The 19846-nt window shown below is 42.0% G+C and overlaps 2 protein-coding genes across 16 annotated transcripts in view; both read right to left on the reverse strand.

The window, feature by feature from the left end:
• PAM (peptidylglycine alpha-amidating monooxygenase) overlaps window positions 1-11626 on the reverse strand; it is a 149822-nt gene extending 138196 nt beyond the window's left edge. For all 12 annotated transcript variants that reach the window (XM_077863244.1, XM_077863236.1, XM_077863227.1 and 9 more), the window contains exons 1-2: window positions 11487-11626; window positions 9693-9813 (exon numbers count right to left, since the gene is read on the reverse strand). In XM_077863244.1, coding sequence (XP_077719370.1) covers window positions 9693-9813; window positions 11487-11590 — 225 coding nt within the window. In that variant the 5' untranslated portion in view covers window positions 11591-11626. The remainder of the gene's footprint in view (window positions 1-9692; window positions 9814-11486) is intronic.
• Window positions 11627-11636: 10 nt separating this feature from the next.
• Window positions 11637-19846, reverse strand: part of LOC144292608 (uncharacterized) — a 125688-nt gene continuing 117478 nt past the window's right edge. Inside the window, exon 4 of one of the 4 annotated variants that reach the window (XR_013359996.1) lies at window positions 11637-11750. Coding sequence is in view for 1 of the 4 variants with exons in the window: in XM_077863257.1 (XP_077719383.1) it covers window positions 11683-11750 (68 nt within the window). In the remaining 3 variants the exon portion in view is untranslated. The remainder of the gene's footprint in view (window positions 11751-19846) is intronic. The other 3 variants (XM_077863257.1, XR_013359998.1, XR_013359992.1) reach the window with 3 other exon arrangements.

A 19846-nucleotide genomic window follows, 5' to 3' on the forward strand; every position in this document is an offset into this window, starting at 1 on the left:
GATTTTTTAATGACAAAACAACTTTTGATGCATGCGAAGGAAAATCTGTTGTCATCCTCCTTCACTGCTACTTCTCTGAGGGAGCCTGTGTTTACAGCTTAATGTGCCTCGTAACCTCCTCCATGGCTGCACAAAAATATGTAACCAGACACACACTTATATAAGGATTTTGTTATTACTAATTTTTATGAAGATGGGATCTCACTCTGCATATGGCGACAGCTTGCTTCTCCCATTTAACATGCAAGGACAATACTTTTAGGGCAACGCACGTGGACCTAGGTCCATCTTTCACTTACTGCACAATGTTCTATAGAATGATATCCCATGATGTCTGCCAGATGGGGCACAGACTCTAGGACTCAAGGGTACGAGAAGACCAGTTAGGAGAGCTACGGTAAAATAATTCAGGAAAGAGAGAACAGTGCATGGGTCAGAGTAGGAAAGGTGGATGTGGTGAGAAAGGATTGGACTCTGGATATATTTGGAAGGAGGACCAACAGAGGTCGTTGGCATACGGCCCACGGGGTGTGTGAAGGAGGGACCAGGAAAGACTCCAGGCTGTTTGGCCCAGAGGAACTATATTAACACAGGGACTGCTATTCACTGGGATGGAGAAGACTAACTCACAGTCTTCCAAACAAGAAAGCCCTTGTGCATGACCGTTTACCTCATGAAAACTAAATAGGTAACTAAGGAACAAAGATCAAAGCTCAGCTCACCTTGCATCGGTATTTTTATTCTCCTTGTTCTGTAAGTCAGAAGACAGGGTTCATGAGATGTCAAAGGTTAAATCCATTTATTAGCCTAACTGGCATATGCAATGGTTTCAGATCAGGGATCAGGAAACTACAGCGCATGGGTGGCTGCCTGTTTTAGTAAATAAATTTTTTTACTGGAACATAGCCAAGCCGCTCATTTCCATATTGTCTAGGGCTGCTTTCTAACTATAGCAGTTACGACTGGGGCCGGATGGCTGGCAAGTTGAAAATATTTACTGTCTGATGCTGTGAGAAATCATTTGCTCATCTCTTAGATTTAGGGAAGGATAAGCCAAAATTGGGTTAAACTGAAGGAGGCTGACTACAAACCAGGTGTCTTTTAACAGCCAGGTGATCAGAAATACGTGATCAGAACTCAGATTAGTGACATTTCCTTCTGGATGGACATGAGGAAATATAAGAAAAAAGTCAAAAAAAAAAAAAAAAAAAGTCATTCAAGGGTTTAGGATGGAACCAGGGATCTATATTTCGTTTGTATAACAAAAGGAAGCTTGTATTTTATGATATATGTAATAAAAAATATAGGTTTGAGTGCACAGACATATGCAAACATAAAAAATATGCAGAAATGTTTTCTGGAAAATGCATATAGACCGTTAACAGTTTGGCAGCACAGAACTATGAAGTAAATATGGTCTCAGATACAAGTAATCCTGTATTTAAGTCCATGTTCTTCTATTTACCGGCTACATGGCAATACACTGGTTATTTAATATCTCTGAGTTTCAATATCTCATATAAAAAATGAGAATACTAGTATCCTAAACACAAAGTTTTTATGAGAATTCAAAAGATAATGTTTGTAAAGTGTCTAGTACGATGTTGTTATATAATGAGTACTCAACAAATATAGTTTCTCCTTTGAAATATTTACTAGAAAACAAAACAAAAAGAATTCAAAATCTTATTGAGAAAATAGGTGATCATAAGGGATTCTCTTGGACTGTAGTTACCTTTTACTTTTTAGGTTTTATTTTATGTAAATTCAATTAATTTAGTGTTTTAGTAGCTTCTGAAAGAGTTCACTGATTCATCAGTTGCATTTAACGCCCAGTGCTCATTCCATCATGCACCCTCCTTAATGCCTGTCACCCAGTTACCCCATCCCCCTATATTTACTTTTCAAATTATTTTCAAGTATCATATTGATATAAAAATGTCAAAAAATAATCAAAAACAAAAAAGTCCCTTCTGTTTCTCATTTTCAACAAAGAAAGAAAAAAAATGGTCGATGTGCATTTACAGCTCTGAACCCAGATTTATATGACATGCTTAGATTATTCTCGTGGAAGAAAACACTCTTAATAGCTCAATCATAACTTCCCTAAGTGGGCATTACATAGGTTTTAGTAAAAATAAAGAGGAAATGTCATGATTTAAATCTAAACAATTAGCAATGAACTACATATGACTTTAATTTGCAGTTTACAAGTCCATTTAATGTTTTTGTATTCTGTTTAATTCACATAATTGAGCCTTGCTGATGAAGCAAGGGGGTAATTGTACAAATAAATAACCAATGAACGTGACATATAGCATCTTAAAAGACAGCAATCCCGAACTTTCAAAAAAAGAAAGTGGGAAAAACAATTTGGGTTACTAAATAAATAAAACAAGGGTCTGGTGACCATTCTTTTTAGTAATCACTGAATTTTCTTCGCTATTAGCCTCTCGTTGGGATATTACTCCCTTGGTCTGGGGAAGGGGAAGGGTATAGCATTTTAATCTGTTTTGTTGCTCTTCCTCTAAATCTTGAAATTTTACAAACATTGCCTAAGTCTTCCTGAATAAAAAGCAAATACTAGTCCAGAATTAGGATATTTTTCGATTTTCCTTCTTCAATCGCAAGACCACCATATTCCTTTAATCTTTTTGTGGAGGGAGAAAAAAACTAAGAACTAAAACATGCTAAAAGCCATGACTCATGTTCTTTTCATCGTAAGACAATGACTTAATGCAATCAACCTTTACCCTTGATCCATTTTTTTTTTCTAGCAAAGAAATGTGCTGGTACAGAACCAGCTACTAGAGCCACTACTACTGTCTTTTACACTCATGGCCTCACTATTCTTAACATTTTTCTAGGCAGCTCCTCTCAATCAACCGGAATTGCCTCAAAAAGAAACCCATTTGCCATTTGTCCTATTGTACAGACTGAGTCAGAAGAGAATGAGCATGCAGCAACAGAAAGGCAGATGACTAGAGAAGGTAGGATAGGACATGGCCACTGACCACACACAGGTGGTCAGGGAATCTATGGGGGTTCCAGACACACAAACTCTAGAGTCGGGTAGAGATCTATCTGGGCAGTTCCCAGCAATCACCCAGCTGCTCTGGGCAGAGCTTGAATCCATTCTCCCCAATGAGTATAACAGATAACCTACCGCTGGTGCCCAGAAGGTCGCCAGTACCCAGGGATTAATTTTCTGCCCTTACACAATAAGGCTTAATTTGAAAGTCAAACTAATCTTAAAATGGGATATGGGGTATCTCCCTTCCTTTTAGTCTCATGCGAAAGAAAGAAAAGAAAGAAAAGAAAGAAAGAAAGTAAATCACAACCCCCAAAGAATTAAAAACTATTCCAGTAAAAACCCATTTGCGGGGGAAGTATCCTTGCTAATTCTGTCCTGAATTTTTAAGCACTGGTTGGGATTTCTTCTCCACCCCCCCCCCCACTGTAATGATTAGATTAAAAATATTGTAACATTATAAATGTTATGCATTTATAACATTATAAGTATTTAACATAATATCCTCCAAATAGGCCATAAGCCTAACTTTGTACAGCTAACCAACTACATGAAAAAGTCTAATTTAATCAGCATTTTGAACTTAAGAAAATCAAGGCACCATAGCAACTCCGCATTCACCTCATATACTACTTCTGATAAACAGGTTCCAGAAGCAAATGCCACTAATGAGTGAAGTTATGATAGTGGCTTGATCTTTTAAACAGGTGCAGTAGGAAACACGTGTGAAAGCTGGGTTCTTCTTACATGTTTATATGCGCAGGGAAAGCAAGGGGAATCTCTTCCTTTTGATGTCAGAAAATGAAAAGTTAAAATTTATCAGTAAACATTTTCTAACAGTTGTCCATTTTTTGAGAAAAAGCAAAGAGAAACACTGTGGGAAGCTTTTGAGAAAATGTCATAGGAGTACTTTGTTCCTATGGTTAAATTTCCAAGCTACATTCTTTCAGGGTTATTGTAAAATAAGTGAGAACTTAAGACTCTAATTCAAGGTATTTCAACTTGCTGTTCAGGGATATCTGATGTGATCTTTAAACTCAGAATGGTTCCATTTCCTGGTGTTCCTGGGGATAGACGCTTGTGCTCAGGAACACAGGGGAAGGGCAGCTTTCTGATTTCAAAGCATAATCTGTGACTCTTCAAAAGACAAATACAGAATGAGACAAGAATCTGCAAGAGGTTCAAAAAAGGAAAAGGCATATTCCTTTATAGTTCTCAAAATGCTCCCAAAATAAAGGAGGGAAACCCCACATGAACGACAGCCTAACACACCCTAATGGAAACACATTCAATTGTTACACGATTTCGAGTTATTGGGCTCAGGGAAAATATTTGATTCTATAAAATTCTATTTTTTACCAATTCGTTTACATTAGTAAGTCCTTGAGCCAAGACAGAAGAGGATCTCAGTGGTACAAATAACAAATAAAACGCTATATAAACGTAGGATCTGGGGATCCCTGGGTGGCTCAGCGGTGTGGCGCCTGCCTTTGGCCCAGGGCGCGATCCTGGAGTCCCGGGATCGAGTCCCACGTCAGGCTCCGGGCATGGAGCTTACTTCTCCCTCCTCCTGTGTCTGCCTCTCTCTTTCTTTCTGTGTCTATCATAAATAATAAATAAATAAATAAATCCTTAAAAAAAAAACTAGGATCTTTAAAGACTTACGTTAGATGAGAATTTTTTAATAAGGCTATTATACAAAGTTCCCAGCAAAGTGGAGAAATCCAGGCTAATTTCAAACTAATGTTAAAAAAAAAAAAAAAAAAAAAACACTAACGCTTTCGACTGATGAAACGACTTTTGATACTTTCTTTTCTAAGCAGGTTGAAAGACATGTAGTAACTTTGAGAAAAAACAACCATTCTCAATGTCCCTTCATTATCTGATTAGGAGAGTCATTTTTAATAGGAATTACTGAGGAATGAGCACATTCCCTGCTTACTTTCTCCAGGTTTCTCTCGCCCAGGTTCTTACTGTCAATCGTTCTTCATTTGGCTAAATTCCCTCTCTTCCAAAATTATTACGATGTCTTACCTTCTCCAGGAAGTTATTTCTGAAAGCATGAAGGTGGGCCATTTCTTTTTCATCCTACGGCTCATTCACATTGTCCTCAGCACACAAAATAACAATAATGATACGAGTTCACATCTCACGAGAACTTCTCACGTTCAGGGCAACTCAACGTGCCATTGGGATGACCCGGCCCAGGCCCCAACACAGTCCCAGGTGGGTGCTATTATCATTCTGTCCACAGATGAAGGAGCACAACCAGCTGGTTCAAAACGATACCCGAGTTGACACTGCAAGAGCTAGGCCACGAATGCTCTCAATTTGGCCCTGAAGCCCATACAACCCACCAGATTTGGCTTAGATTTAGACAATAGACTTTATGTAAAAATCATCATTAATTACACCTCGTTCATTTTAAGATCAAACGTCCACAGGATAGTTAACACATCAAACTGATGATTGCACCTTATGAAGACCAGGAACTGGCGGTTTATCCAATTGTTTTATTCGTTGAAATGAACTGGTGATAGCAAAAGCTCACAGGGCCTCTGATGAAGAAGGGAATCGAATGAGGAAGAAAAAGTGAGGCTATGAGCCTCAAGATACCAGCAGTCCGTGGCTTGGCTGGATTTGAAGCCTGTGCCATCTGACACAAGATTCTGTTTCCTTTACGTCTACTCTACTTAGCTGCTTCCTCTTCTCCCTGTCTTCCCAAAGCCTGAGAAAACACTGATTAAGGAGAAATTTATTAAAGAGGACAGAAATTACTTTTTGAAATTTCAAGTCACTGAAGAGAGTGAGCTTACTTTGAATATAAAACTGATATTACAAGAGATAATTACGCTACCTTCCCCAGACTCTCCAGAGCTGGCTTAATGAGAGCAATTGTTAAAGGCTGCTCTGAAGTCTGTGATATAGCAGAATGGACTGCAGCGCCGAGGCCTGACATGACTGGATACCCGGTGGTAAGACACTGATTTAGACCTGGATCCCACCAGCAAAATTAGCTCCTCGTACTGCATCTGGACGAGAGCGACGTGCTCTCCACCTCTGTCCTCCATCTGCTTATTTCTCTTTTCAGGCCTACCTAACAATCTCACGTCTCCGGATCCCTGGGTGGCGCAGCGGTTTAGCACCTGCCTTTGGCCCAGGGCACGATCCTGGAGACCCGGGATCGAATCCCACGTCAGGCTCCCTGCATGGAACCTGCTTCTCCCTCTGCCTGTGTCTCTGTCTCTCTCTCTCTCTGTGTGTGACTATCATGAACAAATAAATAAAATCTTAAAAAAAAAAAAACAAACAATCTCACGTCTCCCAAGGCAAGGACTCAGAGCAGATTCACTGTTGTGCCTCGTTATTGCCAAAACTTAACGATATGTGTTAGAAAAAAACTCTGTTGAGTGAACCTATCTCTTTGACCAACGTGTCTGCCTCAACTACTAACTCAGTTCCTTCCTTCTTGACCTCCTGCCGTTACAAAAAAAAAATAACAAAAAAAAAAAACAAAAAACATTTTAACTCAGTGCCTTTACTTGCTTTTAGGTTTCCTTACTCCTGGTTTTCTTGCAAGATTTTTAAAAATTGATCTTTTATTGATTTATTTTTAAAGACCCATTTATTCATTTTTAGAGAGAAAAAGAGTGTGTGTGAGCAAGGGGAGGGGCGGGGGGGGAGAGAATCTCAAGCAGACTTGACCTGAGCCCAGAGCCCCACATGGGGCTCCACCTCACAACCCCAAGATCATGACCTGAGCCGAAAACAAGAGTTGGATGCTCAACTGACTGAGCCACCTAGGTGCCCCTTTATACGATTTTTTAAATATTCTATTCTTCAGATTATAGTTATTTTTTTCTTTTGCTCTTTATTTTTGTCCTTGATCATTCTCTTCTCCTGGATTTAGGGGGAGAGGGGTTGGAGGAGAACTACCTCATTTTATTCCCTTCTTTTTATTTCTTTCCTCTAATATGTCTCATTTTTCTTTTCTTGTCTTGCGTTCTCTGTTCCTCTTTGGGATCTGTGTTAAATTTGGTTTCATCTGCGCTCTGCAAAAAGAATACTTTCTTCCCCCAAAGTCCTCACACTCTACCACAGCTCTGCATCTTCGTCACCAAGGATGCCAAGTTCAGGAGGGAAGTGGGTTTCCGAGTCCCATCTCTTCCTGGCTGTACCCCACAGGCAGTATGACTATCATTTCTCATGAAGGTTTCCGAGCTATAGGCGGGCTGGATCAGGTCAGTAAATTACTCCTGGCACTTACGTGATGGAGGAAACAACAGTTTGAGCTGACAAGGCCGCACAACTGAATCATGTACCCAGTTAGGTAGTTTCAGTTACAAGTCAGGGAAAACCCAACTCACCCTGGTAGAGACAAAAAAGCCTAACATAAGTGAAAACTCCCTAGGTAGTAAGGCCACCAAGAACATCTGTTCTTTCAGTGTCTCTACACTGCCTTGTACAGTATTTAGTTTTATCCTCATGAACACGGCAGGACCCGGGGACTACATGCCTTGTGCACACATGCAACAGAACAACGCATTCCTAGCAAAAGTCCTAAGATTTAATGGTACTGGTCTAGGTCACACACCTTCCTCTGAACCCATGGGCATGGAAGGGGAGGTGGGGGCAGTGATTCCTAATCCTCATCCACGTGCGTCACCTCCAGATCCTGGCTAGGAAGCTCCTAGAAACCACCTGTTTTAAAGAGAAGGAGCAATGAGGAAGTGTCTGCTGGGAAGGCAACAGGCAAATGTCCATTGCGTGAGGCAAAGCTGTATGCAGATGGCGGAAAATAACGAGCTGTAACTTCATGGGGGTTCTTTTTGCCATGGAGTTGTTTTGGTAATTATAAAATCATAAAAAATTTTAATTCATGAACATTTTAAGCACATTTTAATTTATGAAAATTGAGCTTCTCTATTTTTTTAATAATCAATTCCTCTAGGAACTCTTTCTGAAAATACTGGCTCCAACACAGTTACCTATTATTATTACTGTTAAATAACTTAAATATTATTACTGCAAAATAACTAGAAGAAAAAATAACAGAATAATAATGAACCCTGACAAATGACTATTCGAAAAAATATTAACATTCCTGTGGGAAAAGTGTTTAATGACATATTAGCAGAATTCTTTTTTTTTAAGATTTTATTTATTTATTCATGAGAGACACAGAAAGAGAGAGGCAGAGACACAGGCAGAGGGAGAAGCAGACTCCATGCAGGGGGCCCAATGTGGGACTCGATCCCAGGACCCCAAGATCATGACCTGAGCCAAAGGCAGACACTTAACTACTGAGGCATCCCAGATTTTTTTTTTTTTTTAAAGCGTTACAATGTCAGTTTTAACATAAAGCAAATATAGGTGAAAAAAACCACTTGTAAAAAGTGAGAAGAGAGGAGAAGAAGCACATTTCACAGGTGAGGAACCATCACTGGTCTCTCCCACTCTCAATCTCATTACACCTCTTCTGACTAAATACTGAATCCAGAGCTTATGGAAGTAAAGGCCAGAATAGTAAACAACTGAATGTACAGAAAAGTCATTGCCTGATTATTTGGGAATTCACTACAACAGTGAAGTAGTTATTTATAGATAGCTAGATAATACCCAGGTTTTCAGAGAAATGAATGTCCATCCTTAGTCCCCACAAAAGGACCATGTGTATTTTCTTAGAGCATCTGGATGTCAATTTCCAAGGAATTCTCTACAATAAGTAGAATACTTTTGTTTAAGAAAGAAAGAAAGAAAGAAAGAAAGAAAGAAAGAAAGAAAGAAAGAAAGAAAGAAAGAAGAAAGAAAGAAAGAAAATACAATGTTATTTGCAACAATGACATCAGCCACTGCAGCTCTACAACACCCGGTCTTCCCCTGTCTCCACAGCCCTTCAAAAGGAGAAGACTATCTTTTAATGACACACATAAATCCCTGCAGTGCCTGGCTGCAAAGCGTAATTAATTCTGGCCTTTTTATGCTTAATGAAACACCTTGCACACATGACAGCAGTGAGTTCGAGCTTCTTCTAAGACAGGGAAAGCCTTAGCAACAACCTAGTTCTCCTCAAAATGCTCTGTAGGTCACAACTGTATGAGCTCTGCCAATTATTTCTTCAAAATAGACCTCTTATATATAACAAGCAAAACACACCAAAGAAAACTCACAATCGACCACCTGTCTGAAGAGTTTTTCATAAGTTTTAAAAGTGTGCAATGTTTTGTTTGTCAAATTCTTGGCAGTAAACACGTGCTTTTATTTCTCAATTTGTGGCTGCGATAGAAGGGTATTTCTCAGATGCAGCTGCTCAATATCATTTCCCTTTATTAGAATAATTTTTCATATTTTAATACATCCTTACGCGCCGTATTACAAAGGCTATTAGTCCACTGAGAGTTCCAAAACATGGATTTCCAAGGTTCCATTTCAAAACACAAATAATAGTATGAGTAAATGTTTTAACAAGAAATTTAAAAGGAAAGATTTACCTTGAAAGAGTTACTCCTCTTTATAGAAATTCAATTATTCTGGTCCTATCTGAGGAGTCCTGAAAGCAAGTGCGTACTTTCAAAGAAGTTACTACCCCGGTAAATGCAGTTTCCCCGCTTCAATCACAGTACACAGAACAAGGGATAAGGAAATAGAAAATTCCTCTCACCTGTTTAGGTGTAACTCCAGGCATGTGAATATCCAATGCAAAATCTGATGAATCAATAGGAATTACTGGTCTGGTGGTACCAAGACATTCATTGGAAAATGACCTGGTATTTTCCTTAAACCTTAAAAAAGAGGAATGTTTCAATATCCTTGAACTTACATAATGGAATCTTAACACGAGAAGGAAAAAAAAAAAAAGAATCCTAAGACCTTTAGATGAAAGATTATCGCTTTAGATCCAAACACATCTCTACAAGATATAATGACTATATAATGTTCTAAACCCTCAGAATTGCATTTTCTAGTCTAGGAGCCACGTATGCCCAACTTGGAAGCAAAATATCACCAAAGCAAGCAGGCAGGCTCTATTTAAAACTCGATTCAGTAAAAGCTTGTCCACATCTATTTGATGAAAATGCAATATTGGTAAATTAGAAATTAACACAGGCATGCCAGTTTTCTAATGGCATAAACCTTAACCAAAGCCCAGGGAGATTTTTATAACTATTTCCTAAGTGTCCAGCATCACTAACCAGAAACAAAACACCCACAATATCGCTAGTAGGCAGAGCTGGGGGGGGCGGGGGGCCGGGGGCCTGCTGTGTGAATTACAAATGTCCAAGCACATGAATACTTAATAGGGTGCTTAGGAGGAGCGTGCGCCCCGCTCAGGGGTCCCTCCCAGCTCTCCCGGGGCCCCCCATCGCCTTCCCCCACCGCGTATCGGTGTCGCTGTTTCATCCCTGGAGCTGCTTCGGGCCTGAAGGACCCAGCAGGGAGCGGACAGCGCGGGAAACCGCAACTTTAATGGGAGTTTTCGGGACGGCCGGGCAGCTGGGCTCCGCAGGGCGGGCCGCTCTGCAAGGGGCTCCCCACCGGGTACGGGGTACGGGGTACCCCTCCGGGGGGCGCCAGGGGGAGCCCCGAAAGTCCAGGATGCTGGCGCGGGCCGCAGGACGCGGCTGGGGGCGGGGCGGGCTCCTCGGGGTCGGGGTCGGGGTCGGGGTCGGGGTCCGGGTTCCTCCGGGTCCCGGGTTGGTCGGGGGGGGCGGGGGGTCAAGGTCTGGGCTCCTCGGGCTCGGGCTCGGGGTCGAGGTCGGGGGTCTGCTCGGGGTCCAGGTCGGGGCCCAGGCTCCTCCGGGTCCCGGGTTCGGTCCGGGGGTGGGGGGCGGGGTTGGGGTCTGGGCTCCTCGGGGTCGGGGTCCGGGCTCCTTGGGTTCTGGGGTCCGGGCTCGGGCTCGGCTCGGGGTTCGGGGTGCGGGGTGGGCTCGGGGTTGGGGTCCGGGGTCGGGCTCGGGGTCGGCTCGGGGTCCGGGCTCGGGGTGTGCTCGGGCTCGGAGTCCGGGGTGGGCTCGGGGTCGGGGTCCGGGGTCAGGCTCGGGCTCGAGGTCTGCTCGGGGTCCGGGCTCGGGGTCGGGGTCCGCTCGGGCTCGAGGTCCGGGGTCTGGGGTCCGCCCGGGCTCGGGGTCCTGCTCGGGGTCGGGGGTCCAGGGTCTGCTCGGGGTCGGGGTCGGGGTCGGGGTCTGCTCGGGCTCGGGGTCCGAGGTCTGCTCGGGGTCGGGGGTCCAGGGTCTGCTCGGCGTCAGGGTCCGGGCTCAAGGTCTGCTCGGGCTCGGGCTCGGGCTCGGGGTCTGCTCGGGGTCGGGGTCGGGGGTCCAGGGTCTGCTCGGGGTCGGGGGTCCAGGGTCTGCTCGGCGTCAGGGTCCGGGCTCGAGGTCTGCTCGGGCTCGGGGTCGGGGTCCGGGGTCGGGGGTGCGCCGGGGTGGGGGGTGTCGGGGGAGCCGCGGGCACCCACCTCTTCCACACGGAGAGCGGGCCCCGGAAGCCGAGGGCGCGGGCGAGGCCGAGGAGCAGGAGCAGCAGCAGCAGCAGCAGCAGCGGGCGCGGGGGGCGGCCCATGGCGGCGGCGGGGGCGCGGGGCGCGGGGCGCGGGGCGCGGGGGCCGGGGCCGGGGCCGGGGCCGGGGCCGCCTCCGGGGCCGCGCGCCACCCTCAGGGCTCAGGCCCGCCGGGGAGCGCGCGGGCTCTCGCTCCCACCCGCGTCGGGCATCGCTCGGAACCTGCAAAACAGAAGCGGATAACGGATGGCTACCACGCGGCGCCTCTGCGCCTCTGCGCCCCGCGCCCCGCGCCCCCCGCGCTCCACTGCCCGGCTCCCCGCTCCCGCCCTCCCGCCCTCCCGCTCCTCCTCCCCCTCCTCCTCCCTCCCCCCTCCCGGCACCCAAACCGCACTCAGGACCTCCGCTCGACGCAAAGTTCTGCACGCGAGAGACTCAGGCGCGGGGCCGGGGGGGGGGGGGGGACCCCACAACCAAGGGGGGCAGAGACGGAGCCCTTGCGCTCAACAGTGACCAAACCGAAAAAGACTGAACACAGGCGGGTTCACACTCGTGCACCGGCCGCGCCGCAGATTTAAGGAGAAAGGCCCCTCCCCCGGTCAAGGATCATCACCCAAGAAGTGGTCTCTGGGATTCTCAGGATGATTTTAAAACAGGTCCAGGACCTACAGCTAATGTGGTATCTGGCATGTAAATGCCTACTTAAAAATCCTTATTGGATACCCAAAAGTAATAATTTCTTGCACATGCATCCCCAAAGAGAGTCTTTGCTGAATAAAGTTTGGAGATTCCGGATGCAATGCAATTACAAACAGTGGGGAGCAAGCAGCTCGGCCGGCCCCCAAACGAATTTTTTATCTACAAAAGGTATGATCAAGAATTTAACATACATGAGAAGCCATGCAGAACTCAGGATTTTAGAAGATTCAAGGAAGCTAAATTTTGAAATAGGCTCGCTTTGACTTGACTATTTTTCGGAATATGCTTCAGGCTACTTATCAAGTTTGTGACTTTTAGTTACAAAATATTATTTTAGGATGTATCATTCATAATATGAAAATAGTTTCAAAGAACCATATGTCTGAAAGTTTTATTTCATTCACTAATGATAATTAACCATGATTTGAGGAATCTCAAATAAATGCCTTAGCCAGGGGAATAAAAGTAAAAACCAAAAATCAGGAAGATCATACAGAAGTGCATCATAATAATACATTAGCCTCTAAAATATCTTTTGGAATTCACAGTATATTGAGGCTAATCTAAAATAAACAAATATGCAAAGAAAAAAAAAGCATGAACATTAAATTAAATTAAAAAAACTTCATGGTCAATGCTTTCTAGGAGAAACAAGCCTTACATCAAATACAAATAACACATGACTGACTATCCAACCAATCCAAGGGTGCTTGGGCCCACCAGCTCCCAAAGACCACAGTTAATTTACATAAGCAATGGCATTTTTAAAAGACTGATGATATCTGTTTGAATTTTGTCTTTGGCTTGCTCTTTGAGCTTCCAGCAACAAAAACCTTCAACTTTGTCTGAATCCTGTGGGTAAAAGAAAGAAGTCCTTGTAGGGGAAGAGAAACAACTGGCCTGAAGGCTATACTATTGCCTTTGCGACAAAATATAATCCTGTCTCATGACAATACCTCACATTCCCTGAAGTTCTTTTCCTTTTTTTTTCTAATATATGTGAAGAAGGGATTATATTTTATTATTTCATGCAGAACGGGATTCAAGGACAGTCCTTCCAGTTGGCAGGGAGATACGGTATTAGACCAAACACTTGAAACAAATTTAGTATTAAAATTCTCTAACAGGAACACATCCTTAAGCACTAGCCTTTGAAAAAAATATCCCACTTATCTCGGATTGATTTTATTACCTTTGATGTCCCTAAAACACCCACTAAGAGATAAAGAACTGAAGTTGTGGGTAGAAGCAAAGTTGATATTTACAGCCATGAGCTGAACAGAAGGTCCTATGAAATGAAATGAAAGCTAATTTTGCTTCTTGGTGCTCCATGCCTTGTAAACTAAAGACAAAATACCAATCACCATAGGAAAAAAAAAATCATGAGTCACCATTTCATTTGTTATAGTTCTTGATCATTGTGGAATATGCAATATTCAAATCTTAGTGGCCAATTGACTCAGGATTTTAAAAATTCAAAATACAGTTCCTTGAGATAATCCACTCCCTCACCCAAAAAAACCTATTTCGTCGTATCGTATTCTGTTCAAAATATTGTTGGGTTTTAGAAAATGAATTAAACTGAAAGGGAATATAGTCTATTAAGGGAGATGAGGACTTAACACAATTAATAGAAACTATGTTTAGAATGTAGTATTCCTACACTCCAGTACTATATAAAGGACTTGGGATTTTGAGGAAGAAAAGATCATTTTAACCTTCAAGAGGAAAGTAAGAAAAAGAAAATGGTAAAGTGGTTGTCAGTGGAAGCAGGAGGGTTGGGTTTTCACCATGGGAGATGAGCAGTGTATACTTCAGGTTCAGGGAACGGCAGGGGCAGAGGAGCCCAAGTGATAGAGCCCAAGTAGTGGGCAAGTGCAGATTTACTATTTCATTTGTAATACAAAGCAAAAATTGTTTCTACATCCACAAATTCTTAGGAAGGATGATGTATAGTTGATAGCAGTACAGGTATTATTTTCAGGAACAGTAATATTACGTAGTAAGTACAGCCTAGTACAGAGGACCATAAAACTAATTTGGCTTTCATGAAGCAAGCATTCCATTCCTCTCAATTTTCGTTTTGTTTTTTTTTTTTTAAAAGAAGGTAGTTGAAATTTGTAATTGATCAAAGAATCAAATAACTATATTGGTCACTAATTCATAAATTCATTTATTCAACTAGAGAGAATCAAGATAGCATAGTGGCTGAGAGCTTGTAAGCCAAAGAAAAACTGCCCGGACGCCTGGCTCCATCCCTGAATAGCCCTGTGAAACTGGGCAAGTGCCTCGTCTCCCTTTGCCTCAATTTCCTCAAAAGTAAAATGAATGATCCCACCACCTGTAGGGCTGTTACAAGAAGTGCATGCATTCATATCCTTAGAACAGTATCAGACACATAATACATGTTCGCTATTACTATTCTTGCAACAAGTATTTATTGAGTGCCTAAGTGTATATTAATGCTAGGGATGGTGAGGAGCAAGAGAGAGAGTTCTCAGTCTTTACTTTCTAGTGGGAGGGAAAAAAAAAAAAAACAATGGAAATAACTACCAAATGATAAATTTCATCTTCCTTTAAGGCGATTTTATGTGGTTTCCTACAATGACTTATGATTAAACCGATGAAAGGCTGCATATCATAGCGATTCAACTCTAGGGATTTATTCTTAGGCAAAAATTGATAAAGTGTTTAAAGTGATATTTACTGACACTGTTTATAATAATAAAGAACCATTTGTTCATAATAGCAAAGAACTGGAATCAATTGAGATGCTCATCAATGGGAGATTGGCAAGAAATTTTTTTTGGATATAAAAACTTGAATCCTATGCATCGCTTTAAAAAAGGACAAGATGCGTCTCTTTTCTGTAGGAAAGGTCATATTCGAGGACATAATGTTTTTTCTTCTTCCATAATTAAAAAAAAAAAACCATGTTTAAACTATCTCAAACTTACAGAAATGTTCCAAGTACAAAGAATTTTTTTTCTGTAACTATTTGAGAGTAAGTTGCTGATGTGGTGCTTCATCATCCCTGAACACTTCAGTGTGCATTTCCTAAATTATATTCCACTACACAATCATAAGATAGCCATCAAAATAAACGTATTTCCATTAACACATTACTACCATCCAATCCTCAGGCTCCAAACTTTGCCAACTAGCCTTACAATATCCCTTATAGCAAAAGAATCTAGTTCAGAATCCAGCGTTGTGTGTAAAGTTGTTGCGTGTCTAGTTGCCTTCATTCCAAGTTTCTCGTTCCGTCTTTATCTTTTCTGACCTTGACTCTAAGACTGCAGGCCAGTTGTTTCTGTAGAATGCCTCTTAATTAGTATTTGTTTTCTGTTTCAGAAGGACTAGATTCAGGGTATGCCTCTCTGGGAGGAATATCACAGAAGTAATGCTATGTTCTTCTCAATTTTCTGTATTCGTTGTCCTTTGCCACATATCAAATCATCCCAAAACATAGTAGTTGAAAACAACAAAGATTACCTCAAATGGTCTCTGTGCATGTGGACAAGAAAAAGGTTGGCTGGGTGATTCTCTCATGAGGTTGCAATCAAGATGTTGGCAAGGGCTACGGTCATCTGAAGGCTTGACTGGGGCTGAAGGATCTGCTTGCAAGGTGGCCTACTCACAGGGCTGGTGAGTCAGCGCTGGCTGTTGCCAGAAACAGCTTCTCTTCACTCTGTAGCCCTCTCTCTAAGTCGACTTAAGGACCCTCACAGCACGGCAGCTGCCTTCCCTCAGAGTGAGCAAGGTCTTTTAGCCTCTAGCATCTGTAGTCATATGCCATCACTTCTATAACATGCTGTGTTACCAGGTCAGCCCCACTAGCGTGGACAAAGGCGACCCAAGGGCAGGAAAACCGAGAGGCAAGGATTATCTTCTCAAAGCCTGGCTACAACAGCATCTCATGAGGTGGCATGCAATTCTGATTTGTTCCATTACTGATGTTAATTTTAATCTTTTGATTAAGGTGGTGTCTTCCAGGCTTTTCCACTATAAAGATATCATTTTTCCCTTGGTAGCTAATGTTTTTCTGATGGAAAAGTCATTTTTGACTTAATAAATATTCTAATTCTTTTTTTTTTTAATGTTTCACTTTTTTTTTTTTTTTAAGATTTTATTTACTCATGAGAGACACACAGAGAGAAGCAGAGGCACAGGGAGAGGGAGAAGCAGGCTCCCTGCAGGGAGCCCGCTATGGGACTCAATCCCAGGACCCTGGGATCACAACCTGAGCCGCCAGCAGACACTCAACCACTGAGCCACCCAGGCGCCCCTAAATATCCCTAAATATTCTAATTCTTAGTCGACTTTCATTTTATTCAGTTATTTATTACACCATTAGGGACTCATTGTTTCTTTATTCAGTGGGTTTTAATCTCTTACTAACTCCATGTATTTACACTATTTATTTTGATGCTCCAACTGTCTCAGTTGCGGCCTCTTGAAGGTAGCTTCTGCATCTTTCTGACACATCCCATCATCCCTTCAGCACTTTCTGGCTTTTTTGGCCCTTTCTCCCATCTGGGTTCAAAACCCCACATGAGGCTTTTGTCTTTGTGCTCCTCATTCCCCCTTGGACTTTGCTGACATCCTACAGTGGGCTGTCCCCACACACGGATGCCTTCTTTACCTCATTTGGACTATGACACATCCCGTCCCATGCTCCACACTGATGCCCTCCTAACCCGAGGTGCGTTCCACACCCTATGCCCGGCTGCCCTTCCTGAATGCCTATCCTGCTCAGCCCCACATAACAGCTGTAGGACTGGAATGTCCAGAAAGAGAAAAGAAATCACATTATAAAACAGTATACACATATATTTATAAATCTGAAGTAGTATGACTCCGTTGGATTTCCAATGGTTTTTCTACGGGGATAAGTGGGGGGGAAAGGTAAACTTTCACTTTCCATTTATATGCTTTTGCTGTCTTTTAATTTTTACAAGCTTGTATTACTTTTTGTAATCAGAAAAATACAGATACACATATGGATGTAGATATGCATTATAAAATATTTTATTGGATGTGAAGCTATATATTTCAATTTACATGTTAATTTCTATCTGAGCTAGGTGATGCTTTGAAAAACAAATGACTCTCCTTTCTTGGCAATCACCTTACGAACTAAATTTTATGGTGGTTTTATAGCTGTAATGCAGGGTTTCTCCAGCTCAGTACCAGCAACAGTTTGGGCCAAATACTTCTTTGTTGCAGGGGACTGGCCTGTGCATTACAGGACATTCAGCAGCATCTCTAGACTCTACCCACTATATTCCAGCTGTACTTCCTTCAGTCGTGGACAAGAAAAATGTCTCGAACACTACCAAGTGTCTTCTGGAAGGTAAAAATCACCTAGGTTGAGGATCAGTGTTGTCATATGGCTCATTAAGATGAAGCTTAATTTGTAAATCAAATGTCATGCAATTCCCTTCAAATATATATGAGGCATAAATTGCCAAAAAACTTGCAGATATGGAACTTCGAAAATAACAATCAAAAAAGCAAGTAATGTTTATTGACCTATGTGCCAGGGGTTGATTTTATACATATTATCTCACTGAATTCTTATGACTTTGAAGCACAGGCTACTATTCCCATTTTATGGATGATGGACCTAAGCCTTAGAAAAATAATTAACTTGTTCTGGTTCCTCAGCAGTAGAGTAAGGATTCAGATCCTGGCTTGTTGACTCCGGAATATATTCTCTCAGCCCCTGTTTTTCAACATAAAAAAGACTCTCTCTATTCACAGGTGGTGTTTTCTTCAAGTGCAAAAGGGCAAGTCCTCTGAATATCATTTTATTATAAAATAATAGCCAATGTTTCTTGAGTAACTATTACATGACAGGCACTGTGCTAATAATAAAGCTCAACTGAATCCTCAAATGAAGTTCACACCATTATTATTCCCATTCTACAAAGTAGAAGCTGGACACAAAGAGAACTGGTAATTTGCCCAGGGTACGTAGCTGGGATTTAACACGGGCAATTTGACGCCACACTTAACTATTCAGTTATCAAGGTAACCTAGTCTTTTTTTTTTTTTCATTCACATATTAGGAAGCATTCATATTTCCTCTGCAAGCCTACTAATATTACTCAGCTAATTCAGGAAGGACAAATTGAAGATTTATGACTAACGTCCAAATCTGGCCCCAGTGTAGGTTTTGTTTGGCTTGCATGAACTTTTCCCAACTGAATCTGAATTCTGAGAAAACATTTCAAAATGAAAAGCTTTCACGTAAAAAGTGTCTTCTGAAGAACTGTAAAATCTGGCATCATTGGACCCACATTTCCATATGGCAACAATTAACTGAGCCAAGTAGTGTCTTCCTTTTTAGGCAGGGCCAGCAGTCTGCAGATTGCCACAGTCCCCACTGCTCCCTATTATCCCAGATCCTGAGGACAAGAGTAGTTATTTTTTTAATTTTATTTTTATTTTTTTATTTTATTTTTTTTACATATTTTTTAATTGGAGTTCAATTTGCCAACATATAGCATAACACCCAGTGCTCATCCCTTCAAGTGCCCCCCTCAGTGCCCATCACCCAGTCACCCCCACCCCCCACCCACCTCCCTTTCCACCACCCCTTGTTTGTTTTCCAGAGTTAGGAGTGGTTATTTTAACTGCCACCCAGCACAAGGTACAGTTGTTGTCTGTGTATTCATTGAGGTCTTTATTTTGTTTTGTTTTTAACACCTGTCCAGCCTTGCTCATTATCATTACTAACGGTACCCTCAAATCGTCTGTGTTGGCGCCCCAGAGGTATACCCTTTCTCTGCAAGAAGGTACACTTCACCCTACACATAGCATAGATTTTGCCATTTTCTGATATACACATAGTAGTTGCTTTTTTCTTTTCCTTCCTTTCTTTCTTTTCTTTCTTTTCCTTCCTTCCTTCCTTCCTTCCTTCCTTCCTTCCTTCCTTCCTTCCTTCCTTCTTTTTTAAGGATCTCTTCATTACCAAGGCATACCAAATTGAGTGGTATTTTCTTCACGTGGATTTATTTGGGACTCATTTTTTTAATATGTAGCCAATTTGAAGTATTTTCCCCTTGCAAGTGAAAATTGGCTGGGTAACTATAGAATATTTATGTTAAAAAAATCTCAGGAGTACCATTCAGCATATGATTCTACTGGAATAGCAAGTTGCCAACAGGAACAAATTTTACTTTATTTTTTGGTTTCCATGATCAGTACCAGATGCCCTTTAAATATGTTCATTAGTCATCAAATCGCTCAGTCCTGTAAATACTTCCATGGGGAAAAAAAAAACAAGAGACATTATTCTTAATTAAATTTCTCAGCTTTGACTAATACAAATGTTACTTCATAACACATGTATCTGAAGTCAGTGCTGGCATGCTTTAATATAAGATAAAACAGATCCCTGAGTTCCAATCAGCACACATCTTTTAGTTCTAAGGACTGAACTGGGAAGTTCTTAAGACACTAGTGCCCCGCAGAGCAAGGCATTGCTGATGATGCCAGAGACGTACAACAGCTCCTTTGTATGCTACTCATTGGCCTAGCAGGTATCTTATTTATTTATGAGCTCAGAACAGCATGTAGAATTTAGTTTCAGAAAAAGAGCACAAAGCACT

Source organism: Canis aureus, chromosome 2 (genome assembly GCF_053574225.1).
Source record: "Canis aureus isolate CA01 chromosome 2, VMU_Caureus_v.1.0, whole genome shotgun sequence".
Classification (NCBI taxonomy): domain Eukaryota; kingdom Metazoa; phylum Chordata; class Mammalia; order Carnivora; family Canidae; genus Canis; species Canis aureus.